This window comes from Lethenteron reissneri, chromosome 24 (assembly GCF_015708825.2).
Source record: "Lethenteron reissneri isolate LAM-NWPU_2019-01 chromosome 24, ASM1570882v1, whole genome shotgun sequence".
Lineage (NCBI taxonomy): Eukaryota > Metazoa > Chordata > Hyperoartia > Petromyzontiformes > Petromyzontidae > Lethenteron > Lethenteron reissneri.
Window position 1 is genome coordinate 14,100,159 of NC_083802.1, and position 17,240 is coordinate 14,117,398.

The 17,240-nt window shown below is 47.8% G+C and overlaps 3 protein-coding genes across 6 annotated transcripts in view; 2 read left to right on the plus strand and 1 right to left on the minus strand.

Moving 5' to 3' along the window:
* Nucleotides 1-3,241: 3,241 nt before the first annotated feature.
* LOC133346649 (gamma-crystallin C-like) lies at nt 3,242-8,911 on the plus strand. The gene is made up of 5 exons (XM_061558383.1): nt 3,242-3,563; nt 5,267-5,430; nt 6,457-6,592; nt 7,629-7,816; nt 8,201-8,911. The coding sequence occupies exons 1-5, from the start codon at nt 3,522-3,524 to the stop codon at nt 8,457-8,459; spliced, it is 789 nt and encodes a 262-aa protein (XP_061414367.1). The 5' UTR covers nt 3,242-3,521; the 3' UTR covers nt 8,460-8,911.
* Nucleotides 8,912-9,072: 161 nt separating this feature from the next.
* On the minus strand, nt 9,073-12,595 carry SNAPC5 (small nuclear RNA activating complex polypeptide 5). Of its 3 annotated transcripts, none has more exons than XM_061558382.1 (4): nt 12,565-12,595; nt 10,768-10,865; nt 10,538-10,636; nt 9,073-9,848 (listed from the first exon to the last, which is right to left on the minus strand). In XM_061558382.1, the coding sequence occupies exons 2-4, from the start codon at nt 10,855-10,857 to the stop codon at nt 9,675-9,677; spliced, it is 363 nt and encodes a 120-aa protein (XP_061414366.1). In that variant the 5' UTR covers nt 10,858-10,865; nt 12,565-12,595; the 3' UTR covers nt 9,073-9,674. The 3 variants fall into 3 exon arrangements, with proteins under 3 accessions (XP_061414366.1, XP_061414365.1, XP_061414364.1); XM_061558381.1 differs by lacking the exon at nt 12,565-12,595 and adding an exon at nt 12,352-12,558; XM_061558380.1 differs by having other exon boundaries at nt 10,538-10,865; nt 12,565-12,581.
* Nucleotides 12,596-13,281: 686 nt separating this feature from the next.
* The window catches only part of DYM (dymeclin), a 33,392-nt gene continuing 29,433 nt past the window's right edge, over nt 13,282-17,240 (plus strand). The window contains exons 1-3 of one of the 2 annotated variants that reach the window (XM_061558385.1): nt 13,282-13,519; nt 16,552-16,611; nt 16,960-17,142. In XM_061558385.1, the coding sequence (XP_061414369.1) occupies nt 17,003-17,142 (140 nt within the window). In that variant the 5' untranslated portion in view covers nt 13,282-13,519; nt 16,552-16,611; nt 16,960-17,002. The remainder of the gene's footprint in view (nt 13,520-16,551; nt 16,612-16,959; nt 17,143-17,240) is intronic. The other variant, XM_061558384.1, reaches the window with a different exon arrangement.

Below are 17,240 nucleotides of genomic sequence, written 5' to 3' on the forward strand. Positions count from 1 at the left end.
GGAGGAGATTTGCTGTCCATTTCGCGCTACGTGTGGCGCTTGATGGAGCGGAGCGTGGAGAGAGAGCTTGGCTCGCACCTGCAGCACCAGCAGCAGCAGCAGCCGCAGCAGCCGCAGCAGCCACAACACCAGCAGCAGCAACAGCAGCAGCAACAGGGCAGCTGCTCACAGGGTTTTCTGCGCTTCTGCACGCGACTGCCTGATCTTCCTCTTCTGCTGCTGGTGTTGCAAGGAGATCATCGACTGAGTTGTGCACGAGCACGAGGAGCGACGAGACTTTTGTTATTGGAGTGTGATTACTGGGACGCGAGCTGCTGGATAGTCATCCATCCGGCTGTGTGTGTGCAGCTGCTGGAGGATCATCACGGGACAAGTAGACATTTTCTTTGGTTTGGATGTGCTGTAAGAATGAACGCATAACTTCACCAATATGTGCATTTTAAATATGCGTGTGTTACAAACCTGTGAAGTGAAAATTAATTCAAATTGGCGAATTGAATTTTGCAGGATGTTTTGAATGTGATGTTGCTTTGCTATTCAAGTTTACATAACTAAACTCCAATCCTGTTTAAATTTCGATTTAAAGCTTTCGTGACTGCAGGGATTCATCTTCTTGATTCTTTCGGTAAAGTCACGTAGAAGGGAAATAATACTCCGGGATAAGAAGGCTCAGCTAATCGAGTCTCTCACCTTTCTGAAGACATGCCGCGACTACCAATCACATTTTCACTAACCTCTATTTTATTATTTCCCTTCTACGTGACTTTACCGAAAGAACCAAGAAGATGAATCCCTGCAGTCACGAAAGCTTTAAATCGAAATTTAATATTATACCTCTTACGATGAAATACTTGAGCGCAGGTGGGTGAATTGGATCAAGGATACCAATGTGAATGAGTGGGCCAGGGTGAAGTCCGCTTTTCTCATCATGCAAAGAAGGTGCAAACCTGAGAAGAATGCCAGAAGAGGTGACCAATTTCCCCGTTTGAGATGGCACCTAATGAGTTGACGGAAATTAAATAAATGCATTCACCATTGGTATACCGCTCAATGTTTGACCCGAATTTGATTCCACGCCATAGCGCTACGAACCCGGTGACCCGAGTTCGATTCCCGCTCACGGCCACCACCGGTGACGATTATTTTAACCGCTCTTGGGCCTCCCCTAGGTCGACTCAGCCTCAAACGAGTAACTGCTGTGATGTGTGAACATCGCCACTGGAGAGACAAAGGCGGCCGCGCGTGGTGCTGTCACCCACGCCCTCGTCAGTAACAAGTGTGATATCTGAACCGATCCTGGCCAGCGTCTAAAAGTATGCTGAAAACAACTCTCGTGCCTGACATGTTTGTATGTTGAACTTCTTTGCCACCATACGTAGCCAACCGTGCGAATCGAAGGTGCGGGCTAATCGGACTGCGTCTGGGGGCATTGATCCTGCAGTGGCATGATAAAAGGGCTGTAGAATAACTGCGAATGTTTGCGGTGTTTGTGTAGGGATGTTGTTGGGGCTTAATGCGGATCACGAGGGTGCGTTGTTCGTGGGGTTTTTTTTTTTACCTTCTGTAAAGTTGAAGCGTGAGCATTTTGCCTCTGCCCAAATACGTCACCATTTGTGTTTCTAAATCGGGAGAGTTGATCCTGTCTGCTGACTATCACCGCCCTGTGTGGTGGGGCAGCGATTGGGATGGGCGGTTTGGAGATTAGGTAAGAGGGATTGAGCGATATCCGGGTTTTAATGGACTCATTTTAATTTGGCAAGCACTGTACATCAAGCATGCAATATTACATGTGTGTATTTATACTACTGCATGTGAGCACACAATCTACAGGCCTTTGTCAATCTGCTGCTGGATGAAGGCCTTCCAACGCCATGTTAGAGAAGGGTTTATTTCACCATACTTCACCGCATTGATCAATGCGTTTGGAGAAAGGGGAGCCAAGGACCAGTTGAGATAGCACTCCCCAAATATGTTGCTATGGCCGGGATTTGAATTCAAGTTGCCGGGTTTAAAGGGCAGTGTGCTAACCACTCTGCCACTACTACACGGTGCACACGTCTGTGTTAACCCTCTATTCACTCCAGCACAGTACACTACGACAATACCAGCTTACCATTCTTTTGATTTCTTGCCGTTTAATTTCTGAACCTATGTTGACTTGGCGGAGCTGAACCGGTAGGGTGTGTGGACATCACAAGGAAGCTGGCCATGATGCCAGTTCCATTGGTCACACGGGGACATCGATGGCACATTCCCCACCCAGCATTTCTCAAAGCATCTGCAAGTAGGGGATGTTTGTCACATCCTGTACTGTGGTAGCTGTAGCTGTAAGCGCTACGAACCTGGCGACCCGAGTTCGATTCCCGCTCACGGCCAAAATCAGTGACGATTATCTGAACCGGTCGTGGGTCTCCCCTAGGTCGACTCAGCCTCAAATGAGCACCTGGTGCGGTGTGTAAACATCGCCACTAGGGAGACAAAGGCGGCCAGGCGTGGTGCTGGCCCACCCACCTCGTGTGGGGTTCTGGCCTTCATAGGTGCTCGCTAACAGCACTTGCCCCAACATTATGTTAAAGGCTATACGGGGGATTTTTGTCTTTACATTTTTTGTAGGGAGCTGCGCTACGAACCCGGCGAACAGAGTTCGATTCCCGCTCATGGTCAACATCAGTGATGCTTATCTGAACCAGTTCTGGGCCTCCCCTAGGTCGGCTCAGCCTCAAATGAGTACCTGGTGCGGTGTGTAAACATCGCCACTGGGGAGACAAAGGCGGCCGGGCGTGGTGTTGGCCTCCCACCCCTCGTGTGCCGTGCTGCCCTTCATCGGCGCTCGCGAACAGCACTTGCCCCAACAGTCTGTTAAAATTCCATACGCGAGATCTTTGTCTTTGTATCCTTGTCTGTTTACATGTTCGTACAATGGTCACCTTGTATCTGTTTGATGTTTCTGTAACTTAATTTGTAATTGTACTGGGGATAATCTGCCCGAGCTGACCTGGGCTGCAGGGAGTTTATTATTAGCATCGGTTGTGTTGGTGCAGTGCTTTAGATTTCTCACTTGACATTGTGGGGTTTTTTTGTTATAATTTCTCTCGTTGCGTGGTCGCTGAACTTTATTTAGTGATAATCTTGACTTAAAGCTTTCGTGACTGCAGGAATTTATACTCTTTGGGTCTTTCGGTATTATTATTTTTTATTATTATTTTTCTATCTACGTGACTTTACCGAAATACCCAAAAAGTATTTATTTAGTTTGTTTTTTCTTTTGATGGTCCAGGTCACTATTCCAAATTAGACTCGCCTGGTCTCTTTGAGTTCTCACCTTGTTTAACCAAATAAACTTAAAACATATCATCCACACCAGCAGAACTGTGAAAAGTGCCAATGGAAAGCACAATTTAGTCCTCCTTAATGGCTATTGGATTCTTGTAATAATACAGCAATACTGACAGCAGCAGTATTATACAACAAATGATCAGTTTTATGTTTGTAAAAAAAATCCCCAGATTTAAGGCTGGATCATGGGTTCTGAGCTGCAAAGGCCCTTTGAGCCAAAAGATCGGGTGAGTTATGATTGTATTCTTCCTTTAGTAATGCCTTTGTGCTTTTGCCAATTTTTTTGTGAGCTCCATCACGGACACATAGCTTTTAACACTGCATAATGGTCTGTAGAGGAGATTAGGCGTTGAGGCCGAATGGACTAAGCATGGGCAATGTCTTCCACATCAACCAATCCTAGTTTGTTATTTGAGGAATGTTCATTATGCTTGAAGTCAACGGTGCGAGCCACTGTAATTTGGATTTTCTCCAAAAAATTGTTTGGGTAATCTTTTGGATATCATGTCACATGCATATTCATCTTTTTTTTAAGTGTGCAATTATTTCAAACACTGGTTTAACAGAATTGGTCAGACATCCAAGACCGATTAAAATGTTTTGAGATTCAACGAAGCTCTCTGGGATCAGTGTCGATTAACCTTTTCTATCAAATGCGCCATTGAGCACCTGTGCAGAGTAATCTAGAACCAACGGCACGATCCGGCAGTGACGCATTTGTCCTTCGCGTGATATTCCTCAACGGTCTACCTCGTATAACCACTACCCCGTGCTCTTCTCAACTATGCAGACATTGTTTTGTCACGTGCTAAAATTATATACGTTAAGCTAGTCAGAATGAGCCAAATCTGGTCATGCACAAAAGCATAATTTTACTCGGTGGCATTTTGATTCCATCATCGGTGACGGGACTGAAATTATCAAATTCGCCGTGCGCAACATGCTGACTTCATCACTGTGATGATGATGATGCAGAGTGCTGCTACCAGATGTATTGCACCCGAAAATGTTATCATACCATTATGTACAACTCAAGTCCCAAAGATCCCTCAATTTACCCCCAACTTGTTTTGGAAGCCAATGAAGGGATCTGACCACCCTCGATTTAAAATCTCTTAAAATGCAAGACCATACTCTCCGTTTTGAAAATCGTATACGGTATTGTTCTTTCTTGCCATCTCCTCTTTTTCCTTGCCTAGTTGTATGCGCTCTGCTCTAACAACCAAGGCCTCCTGGTTGAAACCCATATTCAACCTCCAGTTTCTGGGAGGTCGCTGCTCATTCTCTACTGGCCATTTTATTTATTGACATTATCCTTTGAGAGAAGCAAATTTTAATATAGGTTACATCGATGATGCTGGCCCCTGGCTGCAACCCAAGCACTCGTCCCATCGAGTTGGCCTGCCAGTCATCTCCACTGACCAGTAGCCTAACTAGCATGGGGGAGGGGGTCCCTTGACAACCAAGCGTACGATGTTTTCAACAAAAACATAAAATTACGTGATTAGGCAAAAGGAGCCGCGATATACAGGGTACTTTTAAATTTTTTTTAACACTTCTGAGAATTTGCAACAATACGACGATAAATGTGCCTCCGGGTCCTGGAGACCACTTGGAGAAGATTCCAGGCATGCGTTAAAAATGATGGCGAACAAGTGGAGACTCTGACATTTTGAAGCTATTAACATACATTTGTTATAATGTTATAGTGTATCATCCGTTCTTTTTCCATTAAAAACGATAGTGCCATACAAGTGTTAACACTTTTTTTGAAGGACCCTGTATATATAGCCTAGGTGCGACCGTGCGAGACAAACCGAATATTGGGACCTCCACCCGACCAATAAGCCCCCCCCCCCCGAGCTGATAAGGCGGTGACCACGGCCACTGCCACCGGAGCCAGTGTTTGTGTGTCGCGCTGCTTTGGCAGGTGACGCTCTACGACTTCCCAAACCTGCAGGGCAGGGGGCTGCCCTTAACGCAGGACTGCCCTCGCTTACTGGAGCCGCGTCGCTCCTTCCGCTGCCGCACTGCCCACGAGCCTGCTGCCCAGGGCCCTGTCCGCTGCCACTCGGTCCGAGTGTCTCGTGGCGCGTACGTAACAGCAGCGATGGCTTTGCCCCGGCCACATCGGGTCAGAAGCGCGCTGGGTCTAAAGCAGTGGCATTGCGTGGTTTTGGCATGGGGCCCTGGTGCATTTGCCATTTCTCCCCGCTCTTCGTGACCCAGTGCCTGACCTATCCAGCTCGCAGGCACTGGTGCAGTTTCACCACCTGCAACACTGTATAGCTACTAAACTAAAACTAGATATTTTTTTTTATCTTACCAGGTATGGCCCACTAAGCTATCTTTTTTCAGAAGCGATCTGGCCACAAATGATTGCTCAACGAAGTTGATTCTAACTCCGGGAGGGGAGCACCTGGAGAAAATGCACGCGACCACGGAGAGAACACGCAAACTCCACATATACAGGAGTCAGGGTCGGAATTGAATCCACGACGTCCTGTATACCAGGCGAGGTAGTTAACATCTGGCCAGCGTTGTGGCTCGGCACATCTTGCTTTGCTGCGATTACCGGCATGACACGAGCAACCTGTGGTCAATAGTGTTCGTGACGAAAACAAATATTTTTTGTAATTTTTAAACGAAGTTCCAAATCAAAGAAACCTGGGTCTTTACTAAGATACATTGCTGTGGTAGAGCACTCAAAGTCACAACGGTAAGGTCATGATTTGGTTGAAATATTCTTTTGAGAATCGACCTCGGCTCATCGTTATTCCATGGTCGATACAATGAGTAGCAGCAACATCCTGAGATGAAGTTGCTTTCAGATGGTGCATAAGTCAACAGTTTTTGTGGGCATAACTACTTAATGATAATTCAGCAGCTGCTGTAAGAACGTGGCATTTTCAACTCAGAGCTCAGATCTTGCTACCGTGGATGAGCAACAAACACCCAGTGCTCACTTTATTACGGAGTTGACTATTTCACTCGAATAAATCACCAAAGGCCCACATTTCAAGGCAACGTGGTTTCAAATGTCGTTGCATTCATTCGTGCATGCGTGCGCGCGCGCAAAGTAAATTGCGGCGTTCTCCCCCTTACCTGCCCTCTCGCAAGGTGGCTGGGCTACGCCATGGAGGAATTCTCGGGCCCGGCCGGACTGTGGGACGGGGTCAGCGGAGGTGAACACCGCCACGCGGGCAGCTGGGGCGGATTCCCGACCGTCGTCGCGTCCGTCCGGAGGCTGCGTCGGGTGCGCAGCAACCGCCGACAAAACCCATGATTCGGCACGGGTGAAACTGAACCCAAGATTCTAGATTTGAAGCTTTCGTGACTGCAAGGATTCATACTCTTAGGTTTTTTTCGGTAAAGTCACGTAGGTAAAAAATAAAATGAAAAGTTAATTAAAGTGATAATGGAAATAAAATAAATCACGACGTTTCGGAGGCAACGCAAGTCTCCGTCATCAGGTGGGACAGTCACAGCTAAAATTACTGCAGTAAATTTTTATTTTATTTTTTACCTACGTGACTTTACCGAAAAAATCTAAGAGTATGAACCCAAGATATTGTCGATGCTGATACGTACTGGCAATTGGGGGTCTCCCTCATATTTATTCGTGTTATCCCTCCAGCGGACTAAGGATGGGGTTTTTTGCAGCAGCAGCAGTAGCTGCGTCAGGATTTGGGACACTGGGCAGTTCGGTGCGATGGGAGGTGGGATGCCCCATTTTTGAGAAGGCTCACCTCAACCTTGGCCCTGCCACCCACTTGCTAATCTTGTTTCATACGGGCAGCGTTTCAATGTTGTGCTCGAGTTTGTGGCCCCCTCCTTAAATGGCATGAGGTGTTTAGATCTGGTCTATCAACATTCTTCCAAATATTCCCTCTGGGCATGAGAGCAGACTTTGCACCATTCTACTCGATGCATATTAAAGGCAATTTACACATTCCACGTGCCGTAATGCTTGCAAGTTTCGTTATCATTCGGGACATGCAATGACATACTGTATTAAGTTCTTGCTTACATATTGAGGTTTGTTATAAAGTATGCGTTTTTACATTGGAAGGTAAAATAAAATGCTTCTTTTGGATTTCCAAATGTCCAAGTTTTAGACGTCCCATCACACCACTAATGCTCAATCAATTGTCACAATCACAAAATTTGTGTTGAACGTTCTTACTTTTTTAATCAACCACATGTTGCTACGTAACACATTTTTCTCTCGAAATATTCCACTCCAAATGTTGGCGTAAATTAAGATTCGCGTTCTAACCCCACCGCTACAGGACCTGGCGTGTCCGCCTCTGCTGCAGCTGTGCTCCGAGCCAGGGGGCCGTGGCCGCTCTGTGGATCTGCGCGTCGACGTTCCGGACCTGGCCACTCTCACGAGTCGCGAGGAGCCAAGCGACGGCGTTGACCCCCGCAGCGCCCCGACTCTGGGACGCGTCGCCAGCGTGCGCGTGTGTGGCGGGGTGTGAGTAAGCCGCGCTGCCGTGCACGGGGGAATGTCCCAACATTCTCCACACCAACGGTGGCATCTGCATCTGTACCTTCCCTGGGCCCTCAACTTCAGCCGCCCCATTTTTCCTGTCTTTCTTGTATCCTCCACTTGACTCGTTATTTTTCCTTGGTTCACCATCTCTCGGGTCCTTCCTGGATGCATTTCTATTGTGCTTGTTGGGTTCTTTTCATCTCAGCTTCCTTGTTACCTGGGTACTCCAAAGCAAACTCATTTCCCCCTGGTTATTTCTCACCAACCATGTGTTATCTGAGTCTTCCGTCACATACGTCTTGTCCACGTCCACAATGCAGCTTTCCTAACTGGCTGCCTCCTTCCTTGTTGTTTTCCCCATGTCAGGTGGGTCGTATACCGTGACCCTAACTACCGCGGCCCGCACCGCGTGTTGGAGGGCCGTGGCTGCCTGGACGTGTGTGGGCCGGCCCCAGCATCTGTGCGGCGAGTGGCGTTCACTCTCGTCGGAGACTCCCCGAGCCCCAACCTTGAGACGGATCAGAGTCCAAAGCCGGGGCAGAGCCAGTTCGGTGAACAAAGCAGCGATGGTGCCACGACTCCCACCTGTATTCCCTGCGTTACTGTGCAAGGGTCGTCTCTCTAGTTCTATTTTCGCATCACAAAAGAAGTTTTATTTTTACATGAAGGACGAGTTGTAAATTGGGTATGCAAATAGCACATCACTCGGACTTGGGAGTGATGTATTATTAGCCTGTGGGCAGAGAGAACTTGGGTGGCTTTGATCAATTCACTGCCCATTATGCAATAAGGGTATTAAGCAACATAAGCATGTCACAAAGTCATTACGCTTATTATAAAAGGTCATTCCTTAGCAACTGATATGCTGTCCTGTAATTATGTATGATTTTGCCACATGAAGGGATTATTTTAAAAATGTATATTTCCCTTCACATGCACAGTATGCAAGCCTGTATTTTATTTTTGTCGATGCAGTTTACTTTGAGTGATTATACAAATACATGGCAGATACATACTTTTGCACAGTATTTGATTGTTATTGACCTATTGTTTAATAGTTTGCAGTGAGATGGATTTCAAATTAGTCTCAAATGCACATTTGGCAGACTTGGCTCAGAATAATACTGATTGTGTCCATGGAATTGAAGGACAATTAATACTAGGAATGTCTTGTTTTACCTTAATTTAGATGATGCAGCACATTGTGTTCAGATGTTTAATTTTAACACCACTGCATATTTGAAATACTTACATTTATTACAGTTTGTACAATACACACAAGTTCAACGTGCCCATAATTATTCCATTCATGCACATTTTGCAGGAGAATAATTGTACATCTTTACATTTGAAATGTTATGCATGAATGTGTTCCGTGCATATACTTTGATGTGAGACATTCTCATTATTGCACCTATTCAATAAAGTAATATAAAAATCAATATATTAGGGAAATTAAATGTTACAAAATACCTCCTAGTGTGTTAATGCATCACTATTAGACCTGTGAACATTTGTTCAACACTTAACCCTTTCCCATTCAAAGACGTCTGCAAGTTGCAGGGTGGCTCCCGTTCAACTCTGAATTACGGAAACGTACAAGTGGCTAGCGCCGTTGTTTTTAAAGACATTATATTCACCGCAGAGAACTGTTGCAACGCAACCGTGCTCTACAATAGCTGACGGCAAACTGTGCCACACGCCCTTCTGCACGGCCTTTTATTTTCGATTCTGGGAAAGGGTTGAGAGCCCTATAATACTATTCCCTGAAAAACATCCCCAGTACTTGTGCATCTGTTGACTGTTAAGTTTTACCAGGGGACTCACATTTACACATAAACTAGTCCTCATCTCCATCATCTTCGTAATCATCTTCTACAACCTCTTCTTCCTCATCTTCCTCCTCGTCTTGCTCTTCCATCTCCTGCTCGCACTGGTTCCCGAAAGGCATGGTGTCCAGCTGCAGCGCCATCCGGTTCAAGGAATCTGCGTCGTCTACGCATCTCCGTGTCTCCTGCACAGAACATACTCGCTGAGTATTTCCCGGGTCACGTGAATAGTAGCTACAGCCCTAGCGAGAGGTACAATGGATGTGGTGTGCGAAGTGTCAATATATTTTCTAAGTCACCGACATGGACAGAATCGTCTGAAAATAAACCCTGCACACTCACTCAGATGTGAAGGGGGGGGGGGGAGTTGTGTCTCCTACATATTAACATACAAATCCTGGTGCCACTCTGCAAGAGGACACGTCCTTGGTCTGCTGGTGGGGTGGCCAGGAGGAAAGAGTAGTCTCTCATAATGCCCATGTTCGCCCTACGAGGAACCCGAGTTCAATCTCGGCAAGTTTCATGATCTCCAAAAAGAGATAATTATGTAAATGTGATTACCTAATTCAGCCTAGTCCAGAACCTAACGAATATATATCACATCTAATATCACAAATATCACATCTGAGATATTACAAAACATGACACAGCACCCTCTGTTGGTTCACCATTGCCTGCCTCACATCAACACTGATCGCCTGACAGTGGAAAAAAAAGCCGAATACATTTTAGAGCCTCCCAAAGCAACCACCGATACGGTAACCTCAAAGGCACCGTCACGTAGCTTCAAGGGTCCGATCAGCAAACAACACTGTGTGACCCCAAGTAGCTGCTGGCAACTTTAACCCCTGGGCAGGGAGCGTGGGTGACGTGCCTCCTGGGTGGCGCACAGCAGCTGCAGGGCGCTGGGCTGAGGGGGCTCGCTCCCCTGCTGCTGGGCACGAATGGTCGCTCTCAGTGCCAGCTCCTCCACCTGGAGATCCCAGACACACAGCATTAACCGCCAGCCCCGAGTTAACCCATCAGCATTGTGTAAGGAGACCTCCTCCGTCACTTGTATACGCCGATCTACGTATAGCATTGATAATGAGTTCAACGTTTAACCTTCAGTCGGTTCAGCTGATCCTGGAACAGCTTTCTCAGCTCTAAAAGCGTCGTCTCCTCTTTCTGCAGCGCTTCCAATTCCATATTCATTGTTGCTCCTGTGCAAACAAGGAACGTTATTCAAGACTTGAACACAACATAACGTTATAGCTTTGCATCGAAAAGTCCCCAAGGTTGAATATGAGGCACCAAGCAGGGCACTTAGATGAAAATGTGCAAAACATAGTTTGTGCCAAATAAAATCCATTTCATTCCAAGGGATGCAATCCCACTTACACTACTTACAATTGTTGCCAGATCTATACAAATTTTCCACTCACGTGTGTACACGTACAACACGATTGGCTACGTACGGTGCGAAAGAAGTTGAACGTACATACAGTCTGCTAATTCACTTCTGGGTGAGGCCCTGCCTCCCCAAACTGGTCAGATCGTAGGGTTTATTTGAACATACCTCACCGGTCAGTGTGAGTTGGTTGACAGACTTGGGCGCATACAAGTACAGTACAGCAATTGATGTTTCTCCACCACGTAGCACCCCGGAATATAAAAAAAAAATCTACTACACATGGTAAACAATAATCCCCGATTCAGGACAACCACTGCCGAACGACCAACATAACATCTATTAACATTGCTTATCTTAAAACGTCAGAATGAATGTTTGATTGGGGGTGGGGGGGGGTCCACGTTGCTCAGCTTGCGCCTCAAGGTAAAGAGGAGCTCACAAGTGGCATTCCTCGACATTGCCACTCCCTAGAGAGCCACCACAAGCTGTCGAGTAAAAGCAGATTTACGATTGCGTATTTAAAGCGATACAAAAAACAATTGGACCTTTTTGCCAATATGAAAGTATAAAAATAAGAGTAGGTTTTCTTACCCTTTCTGGCAATAAAGCAGGTGTTAAGGTGGTCAGACACCCAATAGAAACCTTTTGCAAGGAATCAAGTCTGCATTAACCACAAGTACTTGTTGTGAACATGCAAACAAAACATGTTCTGGTCATATTTGATGCATTGTCTTCGAAACTGATTAGTCTACACCAGAGAGGAACAACCTTTTTTAGAGCCTCATGGTGTTTGAACATCTTCACATCTTTTGATTTAAAGCATTCGTGACTGCAGGGATTCATATTCTTGATGATGATTGCTTGTGTTGCAGTCGAAACGTCGTGATAATTGTTATTGTTTGATATTTTTATTATTTTATTATTTCCCTTCTACGTGACTTTACCGAAAGAACCAAGAATATCTTCATATCTGTTTTATTGCCGGGAAGGAGGGAAAACCCTATTCTTATATATTTTTTTATAGAGCGATGAAACTCCCCAGATACATGTACAGGGCTCTTACCTGCCCCTACTGGACATCTGTGTGCGGGGAGGGAAAGAGCTTTATAGCTCATCGGATTTCTCCAGTATCAATCAAAATTCTGATTCTTAGAATACAGAGGCGGGTCAGAACGTTACAAAGAATACAACAACACGGCGATAGGCGTGCAAAGTATAGGGAACGTAAGCAAATCGTTATGCGCTTTAAAGGAAATATAAACTCGTGTTGATCATCGCAACGCGTTGCAACTTACCATGCGCGACGCACTCGGCACGAGTTAGAATTCGGATATCGTTGAAGGGCGCATGGCTACTTACTTTAGAATCGGTGCTACAAGTGTCAGTCTTAAACAACAACAACAACAACAAAGTCAAAACAATCGGCGGTGTTACCGACGAAGCGGGCGAAACGCAACAACGTCAAGCCGCGCCTCAACAACTTGAAGGCAGCGGAGCCGCCATCTTACGTGAGGGTTGTTTGGTGGGCGTGGCCAGCGAGGGAGGTGCACCTAGCCTGGCACAGACGCCGCGGTGACGTCACCGCCACTTTAGTGGTGAATAGGTGGCAGTGTAATGACGTCATCCGCCTCTCACCGCGTGACGTCACGGGGTTTGAGCTTTTCCCTCGCCCCCCCCCCATCGCCCCTTACCAAGATGGCTTCCACATCCGTTGTCCGCGTTGCCGGAGCCGCAGGTGACGTCACGCGACCCCGCGTTTTGGTGGGTGAATCGATCCGATATCGATTACTCGGTGCGCTGGATTCGGAATCGACAGCATCTGAATATTTTCTTGAGCCAAACGTGCAATTTTAAGCACACTATTACACATTTTAGAAATGTAGATTTCGAAACAAAAAAGTAACAAAATGCAAGCATACAACACAAACCGAGGTACAATATAAATACAAATCGAAGACGTTTTACTCGGTTAAAAATCAAAATCAAAGGGTGACATTGTGAAAATTACAATCAAATTCGCGTCATAGCTCGTCGGATTCCTCCGGTGTCACCAAACATTATAATTCTGATATTCGCCCTGCAATGCTGTTCTAGGAAGTTAGGAAGTTATTCCAACTCAACGTATGGAGAATCGATTCTATGACCGGATTCGAATCGCGACAGGTGGCGTTGGAATCGGATGTTGACCCCCCCCCCCCCCCCACTGGTGACCTCTACCCCGGAAGAAGAAGCACGCGGCACCAGCGAGCGACGTGGATGTTTGGAGTCGTTCGATCCGCCTCGGCTGTCGCCCGGGAATTTCGCGGCGAGAGAACCGCGGAATCGATCACCCCCTCCCCTCCGCACGATCATCCTACTGTCCTCTTCGTCCTTCTCCCTTCCTCCTCCTCCTCGTCGTCATTGTCTGTGTGAGACGGCCACACAGGCGAGAAGTCCAGGGGGCATCGCAACCGCCTGTCGCAGGTAATGCGGACATCGTGGTTATGTCAGGGCTCTGTTTATGCCGGAGGCGAAGGCTGTGCCAGGGCTAGGGCTGTGTCTAGGATAGCCAAGTGGCAGGTCTAGGGCAGTGGAAGGTCTAGGGCTGTGTCAGGGCTAGGGTTGTGTCAGGGCTTGGGTTGTGTCAGGACTAGGGCTGTGTCAGGGTTAGGGCTGTGTCAGGGCTAGGGCTGTCAGAGCTAGGGCTGTGTCTGGGCTAGGGCTGTGTCTGGGCTAGGGCTGTGTCAGGGCTAGGGCTGTGTCAGGGCTAGGGCTGTGTCAGGGCTTGGGTTGTGTCAGGGTTAGGGCTGTGTCAGGGTTAGGTCTGTCAGGGCTAGGGCTGTCAGGGCTAGGGCTGTGTCAGAGATAGGTCTGTGTCAGGGCTAGGGCTGTGTCAGGGCTAGGGCTGTGTCAGGGCTAGGGCTGTGTCAGGGCTAGGGCTGTGTCAGGGCTAGGGCTGTGTCAGGGCTAGGGCTGTGTCAGGGCTAGGGCTGTGTCAGGGCTAGGGCTGTGTCAGGGCTAGGGCTGTGTCAGGGCTAGGGCTGTGTCAGGTCTAGGGCTGTGTCAGGGCTAGGGCTGTATCAGGGCTAGGGCTGTATCAGGGCTAGGGCTGTGCTAGGGCTAGGGCTGTGTCAGGGCTAGGGCTGTGTCAGGTCTAGGGCTGCGTCAGGGCTAGGGTTGTGTCAGGTCTAGGGCTGGGTCTGGTCTAGGGCTGCGTCAGGGCTAGGGCTGGGTCTGGTCTAGGGTTGTGTCAGGTCTAGGGTTGTGTCAGGGCTATGGTTGTGTCAGGGCTAGGGCTGTGTCAGGGCTAGGGCTGTGTCAGGTCTAGGGCTGCGTCAGGGTTAGGGTTGCGTCAGGGCTAGGGTTGTGTCAGGGTTAGGGTTGCGTCAGGGCTAGAGCTGTGTCAGGTCTAGGGCTGTGTCAGGGCTAGGGCTGTATCAGGGCTAGGGCTGTATCAGGGCTAGGGCTGTGCTAGGGCTAGGGCTGTGTCAGGGCTAGGGCTGTGTCAGGTCTAGGGCTGCGTCAGGGCTAGGGTTGCGTCAGGGCTAGGGCTGCGTCAGGGCTAGGGCTGCGTCAGGGCTAGAGCTGTGTCAGGTCTAGGGCTGTGTCAGGGCTAGGGCTGTATCAGGGCTAGGGCTGTATCAGGGCTAGGGCTGTGCTAGGGCTAGGGCTGTGTCAGGGCTAGAGCTGTGTCAGGTCTAGGGCTGCGTCAGGGCTAGGGTTGCGTCAGGGCTAGGGCTGCGTCAGGGCTAGAGCTGCGTCAGGGCTAGAGCTGTGTCAGGTCTAGAGCTGTGTCAGGTCTAGGGCTGTGTCAGGGCTAGGGCTGTATTAGGGCTAGGGCTGTATTAGGGCTAGGGCTGTGTCAGGGCTAGGGCTGTGCAAGGGCTAGGGCTGTGTCAGGGCTAGGGCTGTGTCAGGGCTAGGGCTGTGTTAGGGCTAGGACTGTGTCAGGGCTAGGGCTGTGTTAGGGCTAGGGCTGTGTCAGGGCTAGGGCTGTGTCTGGTCTAGGGCTGTGTCAGGGCTAGGGCTGTGTCAGGGCTAGGGCTGTGTCAGGTCTAGGGCTGTGTCAGGTCTAGGGCTGTGTCAGGTCTAGGGTTGTGTGAGGGCGAGTGCTGAGTCTGGGCTACCCATGTGTCAAGGCGAAGGCTGCGACAGGGCAGAGCTGTGTCACTGCTCGTGATGTGGCAGGGCTATATCTGTGTCAGGGCTAATCGGGCGTCAAGGTTAATGTTGTGTCAGGGCAGAGCTGTGTCAGTGCTCGTGATGTGTCAGGGTTAGGGTTGTGTCAGTATAGAGATGTGTCGGTGTTAGCCACGGGTCAGCAAGTGCTGTGTCATGACTAGGGTTGTGTGTGATGGGGGCTTGTGATTTGTCAAAGCTAGGATCGTGTCAGAACCAGGGGATTATGTCGATGGCAAACATCGATGTACTGTATGTGCCCGATGCCTGTGTCCGCTAGATATATTGTTGATTATAGGAATTAATTAAAGACCCGCCGAACTGAATGATGTCAGAATCACAACTTTGTTGACCCTTCCATCACAGTTGGACTTCTAGTAGTCTCGCGTCTGCACCCACTGATGCCTTCCCCTTGGGCCAACCGGTGCCATATAGGGGTTCAGTCTGCAGCAGGGCTTATTAAGAGTCTGCTGAATCAGTGTTTTTTACTCTAATATTGACACTGCCCTTGAAGGAATGTTTCACGGCTGCAAGCCCTGTGGCTACGCCTTCAACGCACAGACGGCATTCATGTAATTTGCACTCTGGATGACAATGAAGAGCGTGATATGTTTAATAAGATAATCTATTGTTTGCAGCCCTTTCTAAATCCGCTACTCGATGAAGGCCTTCCATGCTTTGTAAGTCCAGGGTGTTCGTTGACATACTTAAACATGCTGGTCAGTGCAGATTGGTAAAGTGGCAGACTCAGGATCACTGGTATTAACCGTGGCTCAGAATCAACGTAGGTTTCTGGATTCATACCAGCACTCCATATCAACACTCCACCCACACCAGACACTTATTGACACATATTAGCTACAGCTGCATTACATCACTTGATTTTAGTTCCTCCTACAATAAGATGTTTCTGCTGTTGGTCTCATTTACGTATAAATACTGCATTTGCCTCTGTCGCAATAAAATCTTTAGCCACAAGGCCTACTGTAAATTTACATAAAGTAATGCTCAACAATAGAAAATAACAATGTAGCACAGACGTATTCAATTTAAACTTGGTACCTTTTAGTTTCTTTATACGATATTCGAATTATTCTGTTGGTGTCTTTTCATTAAATGGAGACATCGTAGCTAGGAGTGCACCACCTTGTCAGAAAACACCCGAGAAGACAACATCGAATTAATGATGAATTCCTTTAAGCAAGCATCTTTATCCAGACGAATGGGCAAACCTTTATTTGGGATAATCTCTGATGAATAAAACCAACATTTTTCTTATTTTTGGTGTATAAAATGTAAGGAAAAACACAATTGAATGTTATGGTGTTTTTCTGTAGTAATTGGTGATCTGACTTCGACCATCTGCTCACAATACCTGAGAACCTCGTATAATAAAGGTAACTGCCAATATTTCATCTTGAGATCAGAGGGCTCTGACATGGGACTATCTCATGAAACCACCCGGCCACCTCTATAGCAATGATGTCTTCTGATCAAAGAGCATTCATAATTTAACATTTAAAGCACTTAACAAAAAGATTAACATTCAACCTGGATATTAAGAACAAGTGATCATGCTCTTCTCTTGCAATCTCACAGCGTGTCCATCCGCACGCGTATGTGCACGAGAGACTCGTATATTTGTCGCCAACGTGAGAATTGCCGTATCGTTTTTTACGTGATCACGTATGCGTGAGCCCCGTAAACCCTTGCCAACATTAAAGGCGCGCGCTGCCCCCTGCCAGGGCCATGCTGTGGGGGAGCGGGTGATCGCACGCAGCTTCTATCATGGGGGCGCAAAGCAGCAGCATCAGCGAGCTGACGGACAACGAGTACCTACGGCGTCTCGCCAGCGCCGAGCCCGTCTCGCACAACGATCCCTTCTGGAATCAGCTGCTCTCCTTCTCCTTTGCAACACCCACCAACAGGTAGACGGCGCTGCACCCATACAGCTTATCCCCCTCAGCTGATGTCCCTGGAACTGGGTGAGGCGTGTAAAGATTTTCATTGGCTAAAGAAAGGCCAG